At 40.1% G+C, this 24,504-nt stretch overlaps 1 protein-coding gene across 1 annotated transcript in view; it reads right to left on the bottom strand.

The window, feature by feature from the left end:
* The window catches only part of DPY19L2 (dpy-19 like 2), a 103,515-nt gene extending 83,893 nt beyond the window's left edge, over nucleotides 1-19,622 (bottom strand). Inside the window, exons 1-4 of the mRNA XM_055420887.2 lie at nucleotides 19,124-19,622; nucleotides 15,806-15,830; nucleotides 13,871-13,958; nucleotides 9,794-9,931 (exon numbers count right to left, since the gene is read on the bottom strand). Of these exons, the coding sequence (XP_055276862.2) occupies nucleotides 9,794-9,931; nucleotides 13,871-13,958; nucleotides 15,806-15,830; nucleotides 19,124-19,505 (633 nt within the window). The 5' untranslated portion in view covers nucleotides 19,506-19,622. The remainder of the gene's footprint in view (nucleotides 1-9,793; nucleotides 9,932-13,870; nucleotides 13,959-15,805; nucleotides 15,831-19,123) is intronic.
* Between the last annotated feature and the right edge of the window lie 4,882 nt (nucleotides 19,623-24,504).

Below are 24,504 nucleotides of genomic sequence, written 5' to 3'. Positions count from 1 at the left end.
AACAGATAAAGGAAAGAGCATGCAAGAACAGACTGGCAATATTGGCAGAGAAATTGTCTACACACTGTAACAGCACACACTACAGCAGAAACCAAGAATGCCTTCGATGTGCTCGTTAGAAGGCTGGACCTGGCTGAGGAAAGAATCTCTGAGCTTCAGTATATTTCAGTAAGAAACCTCCAAAACTGAAAATCAAAAATATAAAAGACCAATATAAGAGAACAGAATATCCAAGAACTGTGGGACAACCACGGAAGGTACACCATACATATAATGGGAATGCCATAGGAGAAAAGATAAAGAAACAGAAGAAATATTATGAATAGAAACAATGACTGGGAATTTCCTCACATCAAACTACAGGTACAGAAAGTTTAGAGAATACCAACCATGATTAACACCAAAAATCTATACCTATTCATAAATCATACATATTTGAATATGCACATAACATTCAAACTATAAAAAATTAAAGAAAATTCCTTACAGAAGTCAGAAGAAAAACATGCCTTACTTAAGAAGAAATAAAGGTTAAGAAGTACATCTGACTTCTCAAAAACTATTCAATTTAAGAAGAAAACGAAATATTTAAAGAGTTGAGAGGATAAAAACCAACTTAGAATTCTGTATCATGTGAAATTATCCTTTAAAAGTGGAGAAATACTTTCTCAAACAAAAATTAAAAGACACTGTATGTTTTTTAGAGAGATAAGAAAGATATGGATTAGAAAACTTGGGTCCACAGAAAGAGCATCAGGTCGACGGGAAGATGGCGGAGGAATAGGACAGGGCGGCCACTTTCCCCCCAACAAAATCAACAAAAGAACATTTGAACGCTGAGTAAATCCCACAAAAAATCTTCTGAATACCGGCAGAGGACATCAGGCACTCAGAAAAGCAGCCCATAGTCGTCGAAAGGAGGTAGGAAATAGATAAAAAGATAAAAAGAGAGACAAAAGAGGGAGGGACGGAGCTCCCTCCCGGGAAGGGAGGCTTAAAAAAAAAAAAAAGAGAGAGAGAGAAGTTTCCAAACACCTGGAAACACTGGCGAGTGGAACCTCAGAGGGCCGCATAACTGGGAGACAAAAGACATAAATAATTAAAACTCACAGACTAAGTGCTCAGAGGAAACTCTCAGCGGAGAAGCGGCGCAGACTCCCGCGCCCCTCACTAGCAGGCGGGGGCTGGGCAGGGAGGCGCCGGCAGCAGCGCTCAGAGGGAGAGCCAGCTGCGGCGGCGCTTAGAGGGAGAGCAGGTGCCCGCGCTTGGAGGGAGAGCCAGCGCCCCCGCGTAGAGGGAGAGCCGGCGCCCGCGTTTGGAAGGAGAGCCGGCGCCCGCGCGTAGAGGGAGAGCCGGCGCCCGCGTTTAGAAGGAGAGCCGGCGCCCGCGCTTGATGGGAGAGCCGGCGCCCGCGCGTAGAGGGAGAGCCGGCGCCCGCGCGTAGAGGGAGAGCCGACGCCCGCGCGTAGAGGGAGAACCGGGCTTGGGCGCCCCAGCCCCCGCCGACGCGGGCGGGGAGGGCAGCCAGCGCCGGGGCGGGGGCAGCCGCGGCCCCAGAGAGGCTTCCCGTGTCAAGCTGCAGGCAAGCTTCCTTGCTGGCCAGGACTTCTTGGGTTCGGGCCGGTCGATATCCACCTGAGAAACTGCACCGGTTGTACTCCCAGAAAACCGAGCGGCGGGGACCGGGAAGGCGATAAGTCGCAGCGACTGCGCTCGCCAAACGCCTGGTCACCTGAGCTGCTAGGACCGGGGAAGGCACAAAACGCAGGCCCAGCCAAGTCTGCCTTTGTCGAGTACCCGAGGACCTGAACCTGAGCCAATCAGACCTGGGAAGTGCATGCAACCCAGCGCCAGCCGCGGACAGCTTGCAGCAGAGCAAACTAAAGCCTAAGCAGCATAAACAGGGAAAGCACACACGCCTCGAGCGGGAGCATTCCCAGTGTAGCCGAGACACCGCGAGCACTCCCCACAGACGCCAGGGGTATTTGTTAGTTGTTCCTCCCTCCCTACAGCAGGACTGAATAGGAGAGCCTGGGGGAAAAAAAAAAAAAAAGTGCCCACCACCGCCTCCTGGAGTCAGGACGGGAATTAGACACTGAGGAGACCAGAAAACAGAAGAGGGAGAAGCCTTGAGCCTCCTGCAAGAATAAGACTGAAAACCAGAGGCAGAGGCTTAAGGCCAAATCCTGAGAACACCAGAGATCTCCGGTTCCAGAGAACATTAATTGATAGGTACTCATCAAAGGCCTCCATACATACACTGAAACCAGGCACCACCCAAGGGTCAACAAGTTTCAGTGAAAGACATACTACGCAAGCTATCCAGCAACACAGGAGAATAGCACTGAACTTCAATATACAGGCTGCCCAAAGCCACCCCAAACCCACGGACATCTCAAACTCATTATTGGACACTTCTTTGCACTCCAGAGAGAAGAAATCCAGTTCCACCCACCAGACCATCTACTCAAGCTTCCCTAACCAGGGAACCTTGGCAAGTCACCCATCCAACCCCACACATAACGAGGCAACTACATAATAAAGAGAACTCCACAGACTTTCAGAAGACAGAAAGGCCACCCGAACACAGCAATATAAGCAAGATGAAGAGGCAGAGAAATACCCAACAAGTAAAGGAACAGGATAAATGCCCACCAACACAAACAAAAGAGGAAGATATAGGGAACCTACCCGATAAAGAATTTCGAATTTTAATTGTGAAAATGATTCAAAATCTGGAAAGCAAAATGGAGTTACAGATAAATAAACTGGAGAAAAGGATTGAGAAGATGGAAGAAATGTTCAATAAAGAATTAGAGGAAATAAAAAAGAGTCAATATACAATGAATAATACAATAGACGAGATCAAAAACACTCTCGAGGGCACAAACAGTAGAATAACGGAGGCAGAAGACAGGATAAGCGAGCTAGAAGATAGAATTGTAGAAATAAATGAAACAGAGACGGAAAAAGAAAAACGAATTAAAAGAAATGAGCACAATATTAGAGACATATGGGACAATATTAAACGCCCCAACATTCGAATCATAGGAGTCCCAGAAGAAGAAGACAAAAAGAAAGACCATGAGAGAATACTCGAGGAGATAATAGTTGAAAATTTCCCTAAAATGGGGAAGGAAATAATCACCCAAGTCCAAGAAACACAGAGAGTCCCTAACAGGATAAACCCAAGGCGAAATACCCCAAGGCACATATTAATCAAATTAACAAAGATCAAACACAAAGAAAAAATATTACAAGCAGCAAGGGAAAAACAACAAATAACACACAAGGGGATCCCCATAAGGATAACAGCTGATCTTTCAGCAGAAACTCTTCAGGCCAGGAGGGAATGGCAAGACATATTTAAAGTGATGAAAGAAAATAACCTACAGCCCAGATTACTATACCCAGCAAGGATCTCATTCAAATGTGAAGGAGAAATCAAAAGCTTTACAGACAAGCAAAAGCTGAGAGAATTCAGCATCACCAAACCAGCTCTCCAACAAATACTAAAGGATCTTCTCTAGACTGGAAACACAGAAAGGGTATATAAACTTGAACCCAAACAATAATGAAAATGGCAACAGGATCATACTTATCAATAATCACCTTAAACGTAAATGGGTTGAATGCCCCAACCAAAAGACAAAGGTTGGTTGAATGGATACAAAAACAAGACCCCCATATATGTTGTCTACAAGAGACCCACCTCAAATCGAGGGACACATACAGACTGAAAGTGAAGGGCTGGAAAAAGATATTCCACGCAAATAGAGACCAAAAGAAAGCAGGAGTAGCAATACTCATATCAGATAAAATTGATTTTAAAACAAAGGCTGTGAAAAGAGACAAAGAAGGAAACTACATAATGATCAAAGGATCAATCCAAGATGAAGATATAACAATTATAAATATTTATGCACCCAACATTGGAGCACCGCAATATGTAAAACAATTACTAACAATTATGAAAGGGGAAATTAACAATAACACAATAATAGTGGGAGACTTTAATACCCCACTTACATCTATGGATAGATCAACTAAACAGAAAATTAACAAGGAAACACAAACTTTAAATGATACAATAGACCAGTTAGACCTAATAGATATCTATAGGACATTTCACCCCAAAACAATGAACTTCACCTTTTTCTCAAGCGCACACGGAACCTTTTCCAGGATAGATCACATCCTGGGCCATAAATCCAGCCTTGGTAAATTCAAAAAAATTGAAATCATTCCAAGCATCTTTTCTGACCACAATGCAGTAAGACTAGATCTCAATTATGGGAGAAAAACTATTAAAAATGCCAACATATGGAGGCTGAACAACACGCTGCTGAATAATGAACAAATCATAGAAGAAATCAAAAGAGAAATTAAAATATGCATAGAAATGAATGAAAATGAAAACACAACAACCCAAAACCTCTGGGACACTGTAAAAGCAGTGCTAAGGGGGAAGTTCATAGCAATACAGGCACACCTCAAGAAACAAGAAAAAAGTCAACTAAATAACCTAACTCTACATCTAAAGAAACTAGAAAAGGAAGAAATGGAGAACCCCAGGGTTAGCAGAAGGAAAGAAATCATAAAAATTAGGGCAGAGATAAATGCAAAAGAAACAAAAGAGACCATAGCAAAAATCAACAAAGCCAAAAGCTGGTTCTTTGAGAAGGTAAATAAAATTGACAAACCACTAGCCAGACTTATCAAAAAAGAAAGGGAGAAGAACCAAATCAATAAAATTAGAAATGAAAAGGGAGAAATCACAACTGACAACACAGAAATACAAAGGATTATTAGAGAATACTATCAGCAATTATATGGCAATAAAATGAATAACTTGGAAGAAATGGACAAATTCCTAGAAAAGTACACCTTGCCAAAACTGAACCAGGAAGAAATAGAAAATCTGAACAGACCCATCACAAGCACGGAAATAGAGGAAGTAATCGGAAAGCTTCCAGCAAACAAAAGCCCAGGTCCAGACGGCTTCACAGCTGAATTCTACCAAAAATTTAGTGAAGAGCTAACACCTATTCTACTCAAACTCTTTCAGAAAATTGCTGAGGAAGGAAAACTTCCAAACTCATTCTATGAGGCCACTATCACCCTAATCCCAAAACCTGGTAAAGATCCCACAAAAAAAGAAAACTACAGGCCAATATCACTGATGAACATAGATGCAAAAATCCTTAACAAAATTCTAGCAATCAGAATCCAACAACATATTAAAAAGATCATACATCATGACCAAGTGGGCTTTATCCCAGGAATGCAAGGATTCTTCAATATCCGCAAATCAATCAACGTAATACACCACATTAACAAACTGAAAAATAAAAATCATATGATTATCTCAATAGATGCAGAGAAAGCCTTTGACAAAATACAACATCCATTTATGATAAAAACTCTCCAGAAAGTGGGAATAGAAGGGACATATCTCAACATAATAAAAGCTATATACGACAAACCCATAGCAAACATTATCCTCAATGGTGAAAAACTGAAAGCATTTCCCCTAAAGTCAGGAACAAGACAAGGGTGCCCACTCTCACCACTACTATTCAACATAGTTCTGGAAGTTTTGGCTACAGCAATCAGAGCAGAAAAAGACATAAAAGGAATACAAATTGGAAAAGAAGAAGTAAAACTTTCACTGTTCGCTGATGACATGATCCTCTACACAGAAAACCCTAAAGACTCTACCAGAAAACTACTAGAGCTAATCAATGAATACAGTAAAGTTGCAGGATATAAAATCAACACACAGAAATCCCTTGCATTCCTATACACTAATAATGAGAAAATAGAAAGAGAAATTAAAGAAACTATTCCATTCACTGTTGCAACGAAAAGAATTAAATACTTAGGAATATATCTACCTAAGGAAACAAAAGACTTGTACATAGAAAACTACAAAACACTAGTGAAAGTAATCAAAGAGGACACTAATAGATGGAGAAATATACCGTGTTCGTGGATTGGAAGAATAAATATTGTGAAAATGAGTATACTACCCAAAGTAATTTATACATTCAATGCAATCCCTATCAAGCTACCAACGATATTTTTCACAGAATTAGAACAAATAATCTCACAGTTTGTATGGAAATACAAAAAACCTCGAATAGCCAAAGCAATCTTGAAGAAGAAAAATGGAACTGGAGGAATTAACCTGCCAGACTTCAGGCTCTACTACAAAGCCACAGTCATCAAGACAGTATGGTACTGGCATAAAGACAGAAATATAGATCAATGGAACAAAATAGAAAGCCCAGAGATAAACCCACGCACCTATGGACACCTTATCTTTGACAAAGGAGGCAAGAATATAAAATGGACAAAAGACAGTCTCTTTAACAAGTGGTGCTGGGAAAACTGGTCAGCCACTTGTAAAAGAATGAAATTAGAACACTTCCTAACACCATACACAAAAATAAACTCAAAATGGATTAGAGAGCTAAATGTAAGACCAGATACTATAAAACTCCTAGAGGAGAACGTAGGCAAAACACTCTCTGACATAAATCACAGCAGGATCCTCCAAGACCCACCTCCCAGAATATTGGAAATAAAAGCAAAAATAAACAAATGGGACCTAATTAAAATCAAAAGCTTCTGCACAGCAAAAGAAACTCTAAGCAAGGTGAAAAGACAGCCTTCAGAATGGGAGAAAATAATAGCAAATGAAGCAACTGATAAAGGATTAATCTCCAAAATATACAAGCAGCTCCTGCAGCTCAATTCCAGAAAACTAAGTGACCCAATCAAAAAATGGGCCAAAGAACTAAACAGACATTTCTCCAAAGAAGACATTAAGATGGCTAACAAACACATGAAAAAATGCTCAACATCCCTCATAATCAGAGAAATGCAAATCAAAACCACAATGAGATTCCATTTCACACCAGTCAGAATGGCTGCTATCCAAAACTCTACATGCAATAAATGCTGGAGAGGGTGTGGAGAGAAAGGAACCCTCTTACACTGTTGGTGGGAATGCAAACTAGTACAGCCACTTTGGAGAACAGTGTGGAGATTCCTCAAAAAACTGGAAATAGAACTGCCATATGATCCAGCAATTGCACTCCTGGGCATACACACCGAGGAAACCAGAATTGAAAGAGACATGTGTACTCCAATGTTCATTGCAGCACTGTTTATAATAGCCAGGACATGGAAGCAACCTAGATGTCCATCTGCAGATGAATGGATAAGAAAGCTTTGGTACATATACACAATGGAGTATTTTTCAGCCATCAAGAAAAATGCATTTGAATCAGTTTTAATGAGGTGGATGAAATTGGAGCCAATTATACAGAGTGAAGTAAGCCAGAAAGAAAAACATCAATATAGTATACTGACGCATATATATGGAATTTAGAAAGATGGAAACCTGAAACCTGTGTACGAGACTGCAAAAGAGACATAGACATATAGAACAGTCTTTGGGACTCTGTGGGAGAGGGTGAAGGTGGGATGATTGGGGAGAATGGCATTGTAGCATGTATATTAGCATATGTGACCAGTCCAGGCTCGACGCATGATGCAGGATGCCTGGGGCTGGTGCATGGGAATGACATGGGGGGAGGATATGGGGAGGAGGGAGGTGGGAGGGGGGTTCGGGAGGGAGAGCACATGTACACCCGGGGCGGATTCATGTCAATGTATCGCAAAACCAACCAATATATTAATGAAAGGTAATTTGCCTCCAATAAAATAAATTTAAAAAAAAAAAAAAAAAAAAAAAAGAAACTGCCAAGGAACACTGTCTTGTATAAAGCAAAAAAACATTTTTATTGGTTTTACTGACATTTCCTAGAATACATATTAAGCTCTTTAACACGAACAGTAAATAATAAATGATAAGAAAACTGGAACATAATACACAAACACCATTGTTTTTATTGATAGAATGTAATAGGATATATTTAGGTTGGTGCAAAAGTAACTGCGGTTTAAAATTTGCCATTTGATATTGGAATACATTATTAAATGTGATTATGTTAAAAAAAAAAAAAAAAAAAAAAAAGAAAGAGCATCAAAGAAAGAATAAGTGAAGATAAAAAATTTTTCTTTTTCTTACTCTTAATTGATCTAAAGTATAATAGCTTTGTTCAAAATTATAATAGCAACAGTGTATTCATTTATGCATGGTTATGCATATACTTAAACTTATGTATAATAAACATAAATGACAGCAATGATTCAGGGTTGGAAGGGAGAAATTGGAATTATTTTGTTATTATAAGGTCCTCACACACCCACACACTGCCCTGAAGGTGGTTTAGTGTTACCTGAAAGTGATCTTGGATTCATTTTAAATGTATACTGCAATCTCTAGGTCAACCTCCAAAAGAAGTTAAAAAAAAAAGAATTTTAACTAATACGGTAAGAAAGAGAAAATGAAATAATATAAAATGCTCAGTTAGAACCACAAAAGGCATGAGAAGAGTGGACTCAAAATAGGAACCAAAAACAAGGGCAACAAACATAAAATATTGTAGCAACAAATATAGTTGATATCAATCTATGTCAATAATTACTTAGAATATCAATGATCTAAATGCATCAATCAAGAGACAGAGATTATCAGAGTAAATCAGAAAATCAAGAGTAAATGAAGAGGACTTCCCTGGTGGTCCAGTAGTTAAGAATCCGCCTGCCAATGCAGGGAACATGGGTTCGATCCCTGGTTGGGGAAGATTCCATGCTCCACGGAGCAACTAAGCCTGTGAGCCACAACTACCGAAGCCCATGTACCCTAGAGCCATCCTCTGCAACAAGAGAAGCCACCACAATGAGAAGTCTGTGTACCACGAAAAAGAGTAGCCCCACTTGCCCTAACTGGAGAAAGCCCTTGCACAGCAACAAAGATCCAGTGCAGCCAAAAATAAATATGTTTTTAAAACAGCAAATGAATAAAGTAAGATATACTATGCAAAAACTAATTAAAAGAAAAATCAGAGTAGCTGTACTAATTTCAGACAGAGCAAAACTTCATGAAAAGTTATCAGGGATAGAAAGTAGTATTACATAATGATAAAGGGGTCAGTTCTAAAGGGAGACATGGCAATCCTCAATGTGCCTGCATCTAACAACAGGGCATAAATAAAATCAATAAGCCTCCAGTCAGGCTAAGAAAAAAAGAGAAAGAATACAAATTACTAATATCAGAAATGGAAGAGAGGTCATCCTTATAGATCTCATAGACATTAAAAGGATAGTAAAGGAATAATGGGGCTTCCCTGGTGGCTCAGTGGTAAAGAATCCACCTGCCAATGCAGGAGACATAGGTTTGATCCCTGGGTCAGGAAGATCCCCTGGAGAAAGAAATGCCATTTAGGTATTCTGGCCTGGAAAATCTCACGGACAGAGGAGCCTGGCAGGCTATAGCCCATGGGGTTTCAAAAGAGTTGGACCTGACTGAGCAACTAAACCACCACAAAAAAAGGAATAATGAACAACCCTATGCCCACAACTGTGATAACCTATGAACCATCCCCATCTGTGAATCCACGTCTCCTTCCCATCTGACTTATCTATTACACTGGCCATTACTGCCATACTAAGCTTCTATTCTTTAAGTTCATGTGAGAATAATTTCTAGGGTTTCTTGATTTAGGAAAGGAACTTTTGATGCAGTGCTCAACTATAAGGACACATACAACAATCAATAAACTTAATAGATCCCTTCCTTAACATCATCATTGTGCTTATAACTTCTATCTGATAAAAGAAACCCCTCTACAAACATTTGTCCCAAAACACTGCTTACCTCTGGATAAAGATGGAAGCGTTTCACTGTATTAATTACAAGGGGATATTCAGTGAGCCTGTCATTCATAATCATCCATAGTCCTTGCAAAAATGAAGGTGCTTCAACAATGGTCTTGAAGTAGGAATAATAAAGTCCCTTTTAAAAAGTATAAATTGTCAGCGTAAGTAAAATTTTAAAATACTTGATTTTCTAACTCTTTTTAGACAATTTATTCTGAAAAGGAAAAAAAGATCGATAATAAGACTTCCTAATTTCTACTTATTACTGCATTCTTGAATGCAAACAAAAGCATACCTTTTCAGGTCATCACTATACTATTCTTTCATATTTTCCATAGGTTTGAAAGAGTTAAAAGGATGATTCAACGTTTTAAGGAATTTTTCTAACCTCACCTTATAATAAGTAAGCAATACATTTTTAATTCTACCAAGCCTGATTTTTGCTTTTGAACTGTGGTGTTGGAGAAGACTCTTGAGAGTCCCTTATACTGCAAGGAGATCCAACCAGTCCATTCTAAAGGAGATCAATCCTGGATGTTCATTGGAGGGACTGATGCTAAAGCTGAAACTGCAATACTTTGGCCACCTCATGCGACGAGTTGACTCACTGGAAAAGACTCTGATGCTGGGAAAGGTTGGGGGCGGGAGGAGAAGGGGACGACGGAGAATGAGATGGCTGGATGGCATCACCGACTCTGTGGACATGGGTTTGAGTGTACTCCGGGAGTTGGTGATGGACAGGGAGGCCTGGCGTGCTGTGATTCATGGGGTCGCGGAGAGTCGGACACGACTGAGCGACTGAACTGAACTGAACTGAACTGAAGCCTGATTTTACCCCTGTAATGTGAGACACCTAGAGGCTGAGATCTGATAATTCTGGCATAGGTATGACTTCGTGTCATTATATGTGTACAACTTTGCACAATTACTTATATTTCTCCAACTCTTTAGAAATAACAAATGATGGTCACAAGAGCATCAGATGGCACTTCATGCTTTCCTTTTCCTTCCCAGTTCCATTGACTGGCTCTGCACAAAGTGAAAGCTAAGTGTGAGCTACTGTTTGTGACAGAAATGTTGTATCCTGAAAGAGGGGTTATTCTAGTGCATTACTACAGCATGTGAAATGATTATTTTATTAGGCTAGTAAAATTGCTATTTAAAATTCAAAGACTAACAAAAGTATGCTGTTTCATATTACTTGCTCATCAATTTCCCGCTTTCTTTCCTTAAAAAATAAAGGGCCACATAGTTTGTAATATATGTTCCTCTCAAAATCATTAAAAGTAACCTTCAACTCTACACTCATTCTGGCTTCATACAACTATAAGGTACTTTTTTTTTACAGATTAAGCAACAGTAGTGACTATTAAAATTAAAGATTTAACTAATATCTGAAAGGGCACTTCTTCCTAATTTTAATTAGCATCAATAGAGCAAGTTCATATAAAGATCTTTCCTTTTTGCTTACAAGAGAAACAAGGCAATACAACGAAAATATATATGCATGTCTGTACTAACAGAAAGAGAAAACATACACATTTTTATTAGTAAGTTATGATTTTTGTGTCTGGTACTGTGCTATGTGTTTCATTCGTTTTCTCTTTCTTCATTTTCAATAAAATCCTGTAAGACTGGCATTATTTCTAATTAACAGATGAGACTGAGAATCAGACAACTTACTCATCATTATACAACAAAGCATAGAACTACTATCTGAATCTAGTGACCTGTCATTGAAGCCCAGACATCAACACAGTCACAGTTCAGTTCAGTGGCTCAGTTGTGTCTGACTCTTTGCTACCCCATGAACTGCAGCACGCCTGGCCTCCCTGTCCATCACCAACTCTTTATTAAATAATATTTTATATACTCTCTTTGGAAATAACACCTATAAGATAATTCAAATGCCATATAAATGCTAACATGTCCAACTCTTCAAAGCTTTTAAGTGGCTATACGGTGAGAGATATAGACAGGAGCAGAATAGAAGTCACTAAGGAGCTAGGTGAGAAAGCAGTGGGAGTGAGGAGTTAGGTGCTTAACAGGTACAGTCTGTTTGGGATGATAAAGTTCTGGAGATGGATGAGGGTTAATGGTTGCACAATGTAAGTGTGTTTAATGCCACAGAACTATATACTTATAAGTAATTGAAATGGTAAGTTTTGATAATTTTTATTCTTCAATTAAAAATTTTAGTTTGGTTACAATTAAAGGCAAACAAAAAAAAGCTCTTCTCTTGGCCCCTGATTAGTTCATCTGGACAGTCCTGGCTTCTCTTAATTGTGAATTTCTGTAACTCTGGCATTATTTATCCCATTTAACTCCCACAACAATTAAGTAAAATACAGTAGATTACATTATCCATTTTACAGATTTGGTGTCAAAAGAACAGAAAAAGTATTAAAGAAATGATATCAAAAGTTCTCTAAAAGAGGTTATCTGGAAACCAAGAGAGCTTAAAAAAAAAAATTTAAAGAGCCAGGTAAAACTGGCCAACTCTACCCCAGGAAAAAGCAATTCCAATAACTCTGATGGGTCTGTATCGCTTCTTAAACTTTGTCTTTGTTTTCCTTTCCTCAGCTATTATAAACAATCTTTCCGTTCCATTCAGTCGCCCCGTCGTGTCCGACTCTTTGCGACCTGTGGACTGTAGCCAACCAGGCTTCTCTGTCCATGGGATTCTCCAGGCAAGAATACTAGAGTGGATTACCATTTCCTTCTCCAGGGGATCTTCCCGACCCAGGGATCGAACCCAGGTCTCCCACATTGGAGGCAGACGCTTTAACCTCTCAGCCACCAGGGAAGCCCAAACAATTTTTACTATCTTATAAAGAAGTCTGTCTTTAGGAAAGGAAGAGAATGTGACAAAAGAATCCTGAAACACTTTTCTGTTGTATATATTTTATTTTTTAGATTCCATATATCAAAATAAGTGGTAAAATAGAAGGGAATTGCTGGATCATATGGTAATTCTATTTTTAGTTTTTTGAGAAGCCTGTACACTGTTTTCCACAGTGGCTTCACCGATTTATATTCCCATCAACAGGGTAGGAGAGTTTCCTTTCTTCTAAATTGTCATCAACATTTCTTATTTGTAGACATTGCAGTGGTAGCCATTCTGACCATTGTGAGGCGATATCTCATTGTGGTTTTGACTTGCACTTCCCCAACAATTTGTGATGTTGAGCATCTTTTCATGTGCCTGTAAGCCATCTGTATGTCTTCTTTGGAAAAAGTTTATTCACGTCTTCTGTCAATTTTTCAAAAATGTTTTATATTGAGTTGTATGAGCTGTTTATGTATTTTGGATTTTAACCACTTATCAGTCACAGCATTTACAAATATTTTCTCCCATTCAGTAGGTTGTCTTTTAGTTTTGAGAATGCTTTCTTCAGCTTCCCCAAAGCTTTTAGGTTTAACTAGGCTCTATTTATTTATTTCTGCATTTATTTATTTTGCCTTAGGAGACAGATCCAAAAAAAAAACTGCCACAATTTATGTCAAACTGTGTTCTGCCTATGTTCTCTTCTGGTGAGAGAACATGTGGTTTCAGGTCTTACATTTAGGTCTTTAATCCATTTTGACTGTACTCTTGCCTACAAAGTGGGTACTAAAACACTTTTTATTTAAATAATAAACCTATAGGCCAGATTTCAAAAACAAACCTATGGTTTTTGGAAATGTGGGTGAAGGACAGGGAGAGATAAATTAGGAGCTTGGGGTTAACATACACACATTACTATATATAAAATAGACAGCCAACACGGACCTATTATATAGCACAGAGAACTCTATTCAATATTCTGTAATAATCTACAGAAGTAAAGAATCTGAAAAAGAATGAATATATGTATATTTATAACTGAATCAGTTTGCTATACAACTGAAACTAACACAACATTTTAAGTCAACTATATCCCAATAAAATTCTTTTTAAAAACAGCAAAAATATAATAAACCTACAATAGTGTGAGAAACAGTGCTATTCACCAAAATTCATTTCAGATCCTAATAAATTTGCACCTTACTATTCTTAAACTACAAATGAATTCATTAGAAGAAAGAACCTAACCATTTCAGTGCGAAAAGTCATCTCCCGTTCTAAGGCTGAGAGGTGAGAAAAATGACGATCATTTTCAAAAAGTGTTATCAAATGTACCCTAGAAGAAAAATAACATGTTTCAAAAACAGGGCTAAACTAACTATTATAAACAAAGTTAAAAAACCATAATAAGAACAAAGAATAAATTTTTACAATAAACAGAGATAACTTTATAATTTGCCAATTTGTGTATTTTTAGGCATTTATAATCCAGCACTATAACACAGATAATTGTATATTTCCCCTTCATGGATTACTGCCTTGTCCTGGTGAAGGGGCTTGCATAACTCAATGAAGCTATGAGCCATGCCATGTAGGGTCACCCAAGATGGATGGGTCACAGTGGAGAGTCCTGACAAAACATGATCCATTGGAACAGGGAGGCCTGGCAAGCTGCAGTCCATGGGGTCGCAAAGAGTCGGACATGACTGGGAGACTGAACAACAACAAATGTAGATCTAAAATTCTTATAGATTTCTCCATCATTCTTCCCATTCCAGGTATCTAAATCAGAACTGAGGCATGCTTTTGTTTATCTGTTATGTTTTACAAGTGTTTCTAACGTACCAGGTTTGGGAAATGTCTCTGTTGAAAAGATTTAGAATATAATTCTAAATAAAATTATTTTAAGTTAAATCAGTTTTTAAATAAGTAGAACACTACATAAAGTGCCAAAGAAAACAGCACTGTACTTAAAGATATTTTTCATCAGTACAACTAAAAAAAAAAAAAAACCCAGCTGTAGGTACTGAAATAGGAGCATATGTGACAAGTAAAATTGTAGTCAGCAATTATACTATCCTTAATTATACAGTAGATGCTTTCCAATGAAGTAGAAAATAAAGCAAAATTCCATATGGCAACCCTGTCTTCCACTCACCTTCATTTACACTTAGGACATATACCAGGGTATCACAAGCTGTAGGAAATGTTTCTTACCATTACAGTCTTAGTTCTATTTACATCCAGATCTCCCTGCAGAATAATGGTCAGAAAAGCACTGTCCCAAAAGGATGTGGGATAGATCCCATTCTTCCCAAGAGCAGAAATCCTTGAGCTCAGGTAGAAATGAAGATATATCAGAGGAAAATTATTTTACATATAGTTTTTACAAATGTATCATTTATGTACAATAATGTGTATGTGCATGCACATTGAAAGGCTCATTTAATTCTGTATTACCATTACAGGGTGTTTATCTTCATTTCTACCTGATTTCCAGTTGACATGTGCTACTAAAACTTTACATAAACCCTAAGTTTATGTCACTGCTGCTGCTGCTGCTGCTGCTGCTAAGTCGCTTCAGTCGTGTCCAACCCTGTGCGACCCCATAGATGGCAGCCCGCCAGGCTCCTCTGTCCCTCGGATTTTCCAGGCAAGAACACTGGAATGGGTTGCTATTTCCTTCTCCAATGCATGCATACATGCTAAGTCACTTCAATTGTGCCCGACTCTGTTCAACCCCATGGACAGCAGCCCACCAGGCTCCTCTGTCCACGGGATTCTCCGGGCAAGAATACTGGAGTGGGTTCCCATTTCCTTCTCTCCAATGTCACTAACAACTCTCAATTACTATAAAATGAGGACTTTTTTACATGAAATAAACATGAAAACTATACTACAAAAGCTAGATATTTAGGAAATACAGTGGTAAACCTTTTGGTAAAGCAAAAGTATTTTAATTCATAAACTACTATTCCCATAATGCATTCATTTATAAATGTTTCACACATGAGGTTTTTAAAAAGTTTTATATACACAAACACACACATATATATATATGTTAACTGGTACACATATATTCTATATACATAGCAAGCAGTTATTATTTTATATATACAAACAGTGATGGTAATTTTTATAACCCAAATATTTTTATTTATATCAAACTGAAACTAATCTTACCAGTGCAAAATTGATACAAAGACAGCTGGAAAAAGAAAAAAAGGAAAAAGTCATTAAAAGTTGCTTTATTATAATATGCCTTTAAAATGACTACTTAATAACTTTTAAAACAAACACTGCAATGTTAGAAGCTTCCAATCATGCTTCTCCAGCTCTTTTTCCATATTCTCACCATCCTGAGCTCAGCCCTACCACTCTTCAATATTTCTCAGATGTCTAGTTTTATGTCACAATCAGCAAACTATGGTCTATGGTCTGTCTGGTCTGTTTTGTCTGAAAGCTAAAATGGTTGTTAATTTTTTTAAGGGTTGTTAAAAATAGCAAAGAAAAATAAATAAATAAAGACTGTGTGTGGCCTGAAGTTTAAAATTTTTACTACTTGGGTCTTTACAGAAAAAGTATATACTCACTACATATGTTAACTTTCCATCTAATACATATATAATACTATGAACCACTTTAAAATTAAACCTATACCTTCCCTCTAAACTCTGATAAGGTTTCATTAACTCTAAGATAGACAATGTCCTACTCAACTATACTTGTATCCTCTTTCTTATTCTCAAGGCAATTACTCTTAAATACTTAAGAAAAAATCAAATATCCTACTAAGTCCATCTAGCTTTCCAAAATCTTAAATATTAGTGTCTCTCACTCCTTCCCCTTAACCCACACTCCATACCCAACAAAACTGTAAGCTGTAATGATGTCAATACTCTAAATGCAAAGAAGGGCTTATCACAGCTCCTTCTAAAGTTGTGATTAAAAGCCTGTCTCCTGTATCCTGCCTCTGTCAATTTCACCTCTGAAAGTGACCCAACCTTATACCTTACTGACACAAAGACCATTTGACACAAGAACGCTCAACATCTCTTATATCCATTTCAACATTTCTGTATATAGTGATCTTTGCTTCTCTGTTCTCTACCATCTCAGAAGAGGAAGCATCTCTTCTCTTTTCTACTGATAGCTTCTCAAATTCATGCCTTTAGCTCCATCCTTCCCAATTATTCCAAGACTGCACCATCATATTCTCTTCGAACCTCAATCTCACCCTCTCTCCTCGGTCTTTCCCCTTCAACCTTTAATATTCCCAGGCCTTAAAATACTTGATATAGTAGACCTTCCAACTACGAAATAGTCTCTTCTCCATCCCCTGCCATGTCTGACCAGATAACCAGCCAACTTCTTTAAAGTTCCTATAATTCTTTTAAATGACCAATGACCTTTCAGTTATCAACATCAACAGTCTCTTTCAATTCTCCTGCTTTTCAGTCTCTCTATAGCATTTCACCAGATCCTTAGATTTCTTTCTCTATCAAGACCCATCATACCAACCTGCCAATTCTTCCATTTTCTGACCAGTTTGTTTTTATATGCTTCTCTATCTGTTTTTTTCTTTTCTCTTCTCTCTTAAAACTAAGTATGCAGGGGTTTTCCCAAGTATCTTTACATGGCTCTCTTTTCTATCTTGGAAATCTCACTCAATGTTAATGTTTCAACTCACTTCTACATGAATAATTCCCAAATCTGCAATCCTCATGCCTGACCAAATGTTCTCTCTTCCTCTCATCACATTCCTTTCCTCTTCTACCTCATCACCTAACCAGTTCCTCTCAACATGTTTCCATCAACTTTCACCTCTGACTTCTCTTCTCCATTCCTACCGTCACTACCCTCATTAAGACCACTGCTGCCTGGGGCTTCCCTGGTCCAGTGGTTAAGAGTCCACTCTGAAATGCAGGGACACCGGTTTGATCCCTGGTCCCAGAGGATCCCACATGCCACTGCAGAGCAACTAAGCCTGAGCACCATAACTATTGAGCCTGTGCTCTAGAGCCTGGAAGCTGCAACCACTGAGCCCAATGTAGCAACTACCAAAGCCTGGGTACCTAAAGCCCGTGCTCCCCAAAAAGAGAAGCCAGTGCACCCCAACTAGAGAAAGTCCACATGCAGCAACAAAGGCTTATTACTGCCAAAAAATAAAATAATATTAAGAAGACCACTATTGTCTGGATTTTAGCATTCAACTGTTTTTTTCTACCTCAGTCCATATCCAGTCCATTTTACACACTGCTGTCAAATCAATCTCTCTGAAGCATACTTCTGATCATGTCACTCTATTTAAGTCATTCAATGTCAACATCAAGAACGTACTAAATGTCACAAAACTATTCACTTTAAAAATGGTTAATTTTACGTTATGTGCATTTCACCTCATTAAATAAAAATTATTTTCCTAAAGAAAAGAATCCACCAGTGCCACCCTACTGAATGAAGTTCAAATGTCTTAAATGTAGACTTGAATTAAGACTCCCCACGGCTGGTCCCAACCAATTTTTTGAACACTCTACGTTCTCTTTTTGTACCCTTACTTTTATTTCATATTTTCTTACTTCCATGGCTCTGATTATGCTGTTCTATAGGCCTCTAATACTTGTTCTTTGCTCCACACATCTAAATATTACCCTTTTTTGGTCACAATTAAGATCCCACATTTTCCGTAACTAGATATCTGACAAAATCTAAATATGAAACCCTATTTATTATTTCTCAAGTATTCTCTACATGCTCCAAATGTGGAGATCCATTCTACTTTAATATCAGCAATCAACTTAACGATGGAAAAGAAATCACAGCTTACATTAGGACACATCTATCTGTGTTTCAATATGTAACAGCAGCCAGTCTGAGCAAGGACTAGGCTCAAAATTGATCTTAATGAAACAGCAAAATTTACATATTCAAAAATTAGGAATGCAAATAAAGAAAAATCTTTCAAGGTCTTAAATAAGAAAGCAATTTAGGCATCAAGTTCCTCCGCAAGATGAAAGTAAATAGATACCAACATGGGGAAATATATTGCCTAATTTGATCCTATTTCCCCTGTGAAAGATTCTCAACTCGTTAAAACCAACACATTATTTTGCTTCATTCAAGGCGCAGAAAATATAAAGTCTGAACTCCCCTTCCCCAAAGCTACCCTATCATTTTCACTAGGGATAAATGGCTGCCTTAAGATATTTTGTTGGGGACACATGAAGTTATCACTGTGCCTGCAAACCCTTGAAAATGTTTTAAAATAAGAACTAAGGGGGCTCGGAATTCTTGTCAGCGATTTTCCAGATACTGGAACTCGCCATTATTGCTGCCAGACTTGCTTGTTAAACTGATATTCAAGATTCACGAAAACCACTTCCAACCCTAGGCTCAAGAGGGTCCACGGGTCTCTCCATTGTGAGCCTAGCCGCGCGGGAGTGCTGGTCCCAGAGCTGTCGGGGCTCCTGCAAGGGGCTTTCCTCGGTCGGTTCCGCTCACCTATGCAGAAGGCCCCCTTGCCCGAGACCTGACGTCTTTGCAATAGTTGCGCCTTGTCCCAGAGCTGCTCCAGGAAAGAGCTGAGAAATTGAAAGCGGCCGTTCAGAAGATCGGTCCTTGTGACCATCTCCACTGGCACGCAATTCTGCGTTTTCAGCTTTCGGATCCTCCGCGGCGAATACGACCGGGTGCCCCCTGGCAGGTTCCCCCTGCGTGTGGGCAAAGGCAGCTCCGGCCTGTTCACCTCCTCCTTCGGCTCCTCCTCCAACTCCGGCTCCCCAGCTTCTGTGGCCCGGCGGCGCCGCCTAGCTTGCGTGGAGCGGAGAGAGTGCGACGGCTCTGAAGCCGCACCTCTGAGGTTATTTCTCGTTTGCCCGACCATTTTCTCATAGTCCCCGTTTCGGATGGGGCTGGTATTCTCTCCGGCGCCGGCCCGGCCGAGTCAGGCGAGGTCCGCAAGAGGGCCTGGCTCGGCTCACAGCCTCAACGACTCGCCGCAGCGCCGTTGCAAGCTGCCCGGTCGTCAAGGCGACCGCGAAACAAAACCCAGGCTGCCTGGCGCCGCCCGTGCGCAGCTCACGCGCGCAGCCCCACGTGCACTTATCCTGCGCACCCTGCCACGTGCACCGCCCACGCGTGCAGCCCCAGGTGCGCTTATCCGGAGCACCACGCGCAACCTCCCGCGTGCGCTACCACGCGTGCAGCCCCACGTGCGCAAGTCCTTAGCACCGCCCCTCGCGGCCCCTCCCACGTGCGCCCCCACGTGTCCATTCTGTAGTGAGCTGACTGCTCAGCGCCCCACGCACGCTCCACGCGCGTTCCCCGCGCATCCTCTCACTTGCGCGGCTCCGCTGTCACGTCTTGCCAGCGGACAAGACTGAAGAACTTTCTTCGTTTTAATTCCTTTCTTCGAGTTTAGCCTTAGCTTTGTTTTTGCCAAAAGGTTGTCTGTTTCAAGGATATTAACAAGAAAGGAGATCTCAATTTTAAAAAGTAACCGTAGGAGAAAAAAAAGCGAGGGAAGGAAGCGAGAGCCTGTGACGCGCCTGGCACTTATTAGGAGCGTCTCTCCTCGCCTCCTTAGAACACTTGGCTGGTATGGGACACCTAGAGTCCATCTCCTACACCGAGGCAGTGGCCCGAGGCTGCAGGCAGCAGGTGGCAGAGCTGGCGTGAACCCAGTGAGTCTAACCGCACAGCCTTAGGCTGAATGCGAATTCGGTGTTGTCCCCTTTGAGGACAGAGTTTATCCATCTATTCTGAAGTGAAATTGTGTCCCAAACCAGGTTGCTCAGAATTCCTCAGCAGTTGAGCGCAGACCTGTGCTCAGCACTCTCACCTTTCTGAACTAGAAACCACCCGGGACCACACAAAAGGAGAAACCCACAGTCACCGCAGAACCATACGCGACGCCACAGCGACTGGCAAAGATGCACAGGGACCCTGGCGCTTGTCACGTCCTCTGGTCCCGGCCCTGCAGCCGGAGCCCACACCGCTTCACGTCCCATCTGTTTCTCGACGGATCCAGCCCCCTAAAACCACTTCCCGCCATCTGGTCTAGACGCCCTGCGGCTAGGTTAATTTCCCGGATGCCACACCGCTCAGAAATGCTCAGGACTCCCATTAGCCCATAAATAAAAGTTAAACTTCTTGGCTTGCTTATTGGCACCTTTAGTAGCCTGCCCCATCTACCTTTTCAACTTCAATTTCCTATGTCCCCGGACACAGATCTTCCTCTCCAGTCATTTCAAGTGAGGTCTTCAATGTGACTCCGTAACTGTCCCTTTCAGTTCAGTTCAGTTCAGTCGCTCAGTCGTGTCCGATTCTTTGCGACCCCATGAATCACAGCACGCCGGGCCTCCCTGTCCATCACCAACTCCCAGAGTTCACTCAAACTCATGTCCATCGAGTCGGTGATGCCATCCAGCCATCTCATTCTCTGTCGTCCCCGTCTCCTCCCACCCCCAATCCCTCCCAGCATCAGAGTCTTTTCCAGTGAGTCAACTCGTCGCATGAGGTGGCCAAAGTATTGGAGTTTCAGTTTTAGCATCAGTCCTTCCAATGAACACCCAGGATTGATCTCCTTTAGAATGGACTGGTTGGATCTCCTTTCAGTTCAGTTCAGTCGCTCAGTCGTGTCTGACTCTTTGCGACCCTATGAATCACAGCACACCAGGCCTCCCTGTCCATCACCAACTCCCGGAGTTCACTCAAACTCATGTCCATCGAGTCAGTGATGCCATCCAGCCACCTCATTCTCTGTCGTCGCCTTCTCCTCCCGCCCCCAACCTTTCCTAGCATCAGAGTCTTTTCCAGTGAGTCAACTCGCGGCATGAGGTGGCCAAAGTATTGCAGTTTCAGCTTTAGCATCAGTCCTTCCAATGAACACCCAGGATTGATCTCCTTTAGAATGGACTGGTTGGATCTCCTTGCAGTCCAAGGGACTCTCAAGAGTCTTCTCCAGCACCACAGTTCAAAAGCATCAATTCTTCGGTGATCAGCTTTCCTCACAGTCCAACTCTCACATCCATACATGACCACGGGAAAAACCATAGCCTTGACTAGACGGACAGGGAATTCCCTAACAGTCCAGTGGTTAGGACCCCACTCTTTAACTGCTGAGGGCCCAGATTCAATCCTCACCCCCAGCCCTGCGAGGCTAAAAAAAATTAAGAGTTTTCGTATTTAATCGTATTTTCACACAGAAACTGTATGAATTAGGAAATCGTGGACTAAGGATGTAGTGATTTACCCAAGTTTTAACAACTGAAAAATCGTCCAACTCTGAGTTTAAAATACAAGGCACTTATGGGTGGTTGATAAAAATATATTATTGAAAAAATATGCAAATTCAAAAAAATACCTTATTTTTTCATACGAATATTCTAATATTGTTTCTGGAGTGCTATGATTATGTTTTCCTTTAATGAAAAGGAAATTATAGAATTATGTAAGACATGAATTGGGTGCATTTGCCCCTTTATGTATGTATTAGATAGAGCATCTGGTTCTGGAGCTTTTTTATTTTTCTTTATCGTTATTATTGGTGTATTTACAGGCTACTACTTCTGGTATCAGTTTGGAAAATTTACATTTTCCAACAGACATTTCAAGTCATTTCAAGTCGATCGATATGGTCACCTGTGCCTTTTCTAAAAATCCGGTTTTCCAATTAATCTGTTTATTCTTCAACTCTGTGATTTTTCCTAGATGTGTTTAAGTTATATCTTGCTGAATATTTTCAAAGGTAATTTGAGGGTCCCTATTGATAGATTATCTACTTAAGTGATTTTACATTTTACATCTTTGTTTTCTGTGAGGAGTAGGTAGTTTTCTGGGAGCAAAGAGTGACTGCTACTGGGATGTTGGCCAAATGTCATTTTCAGTGACATTTTTTTGTATAACTCTGAACTGAAATTTCTGATTTTGGTCTTCTCTTTAGTCTGTTTTGTCTGTTTCTTATGTTTCTCTCTTTGCAAATTTGTTTCTTTGAGTTTCCTGTTGTCTTTTGGATCACTCCACGAGCAAACAGAATAAAGCATATGCTTACCCTTGGTCTAGCCCTCAGAGGTTCAAATCTGGTCATGTTCTCCATTTAAAAAATAATTTTATGATGTTCATTGTACTATTATTTACATAAATGAAAATTAGAAGAACTCCCATGTCAAACAGTGAATTACAGAACACCGATGATGGTGAAGCAATACTAAATTGAATAAAGTAGTTTTAAATGAATATTTAGCAGTATAGGAAAATACTTATAGTGTTAAAGATGGGCTTACCGGGTGGAGCTAATGGTCAAGAACCTGTCTGCCAGTGCGATCCCTGAGTCAGAAAGATCCCCTGGAGGAGAGCATGGCTTCTACTCCAGTATTCTTACCTAGAAAATCCCATGGACAGAGAAGTCTGGCAGACTACAGTCCATAAAGTCACAGAGTTGGACACGATTGAAGTGATTTAGCATGAATATAGTGTTAAAGGTAAAATAAGCAGTGTATATATGATTCAGTGTATAGTAAACACATAGAATTAACTGTCCCATGGACTTCCCTGGTGGCTTAGATGGTAAGGGATCTGCCTGCAATGCAGGAGACCTGGCTTTGATCCCTGGGTCGTGAGGATCCCCTGGAGAAGGAAATGGCAACCCACTCCAGTATTCTTGCCTGGAAAATCCCATGGACGGAGGAGCCTACATAGGTTTAACATAGGAGTAACCCCATACATAGAAGTAACCCCACAGGCTACGGTCCATGGGGTTGCAAAGAGTCAGATAGGAATTGAGCGACTTCACATACTCCCCTTTAAATCTTTTACATAGAAGACTCATATATGGAAAATTACCAGTCTATGACCTTTACTTAGTAACTTAGTCACTCTAATATTTATCTCCCAATCTGAAAAATGCTGAAGCACTTAAAGCATAGTAAAGCATCTAAAAGAGTACATGCTTACTTTTAAAATTGTTACTATATCTTGGGGACTTACCTGGTGATCTGGTGGTTAAGACTCCAAGCTCCCACTGCAAGGGGTAGGGCTTTGATTCTTGGTCAGGGAACTAAGATCATACATGTTGTACACTGTGACCAAAAAATAAGATAAAATTACTGTATCTTGCTCTAGAGTGACCATATTTAGAGTATACTGATGAGTATTACTTTCAATTAATGTTTTGCTCACCTATATTTTTGTCATTAGTTTTATGTTAGTTCTGTTGTTAAACAGTAATAAGAGTTCTGTGTTCACTAGTTAACTGAGAAAACTGAGAGTTGCCTAAATGATTTTGCATTCTCTCAGTAAGGGGAGGGATAGATTGTGTATGTGAGGGGAAACATGACACTCAGTTTTATTCTGTTGAACAGAATCATGGCATGTTTTCATCTTGTAGAACTTCTCTAACAGTGTTCATTTATTTTGAGCTAGTTATTTTATATACAGTTGTTGCAATCATATTTAGCTACATGCTTGTTAATGACAATGACTTAAATCAGTATTCCTGATACTTATTTTCTGCTGAACTGACAGTACATTATAATTTTGTATAATGCAATATATTCTCAAATTATTTTTTCCTCTTTGAAATGAAGATAATTCATGATTTAGCAAATTGTTTCCCTCACATAGAGATTTCCAGTTATCTGTGTCTAAAACTTGTCTCAATTTTCTTTTAGTAAAGCAATTGCTTCTCTTTACTGCAAGCCACGCCAGAGAAGTTAATGGCAACCCCATCCAGTACTCTTGCCTGGAAAATCCCATGGATGGAGGAGCCTGGTAGGCTGCAGTCCATGGGGTCCTGAAGAGTCGGACACGACTGAGCGACTTCACTTTCACTTTTCACTTTGATGCATTGGAGAAGGAAATGGCAACCCACTCCGGTGTTCTTG

This window comes from Moschus berezovskii, chromosome 3 (assembly GCF_049115385.1).
Source record: "Moschus berezovskii isolate FMDL1 chromosome 3, NW_MosBer_1.0, whole genome shotgun sequence".
Taxonomy (NCBI): Eukaryota; Metazoa; Chordata; class Mammalia; order Artiodactyla; family Moschidae; genus Moschus; species Moschus berezovskii.
Note: the sequence above shows the minus strand (reverse complement) of the source record. Positions and strands in the feature narration are given on the sequence as shown.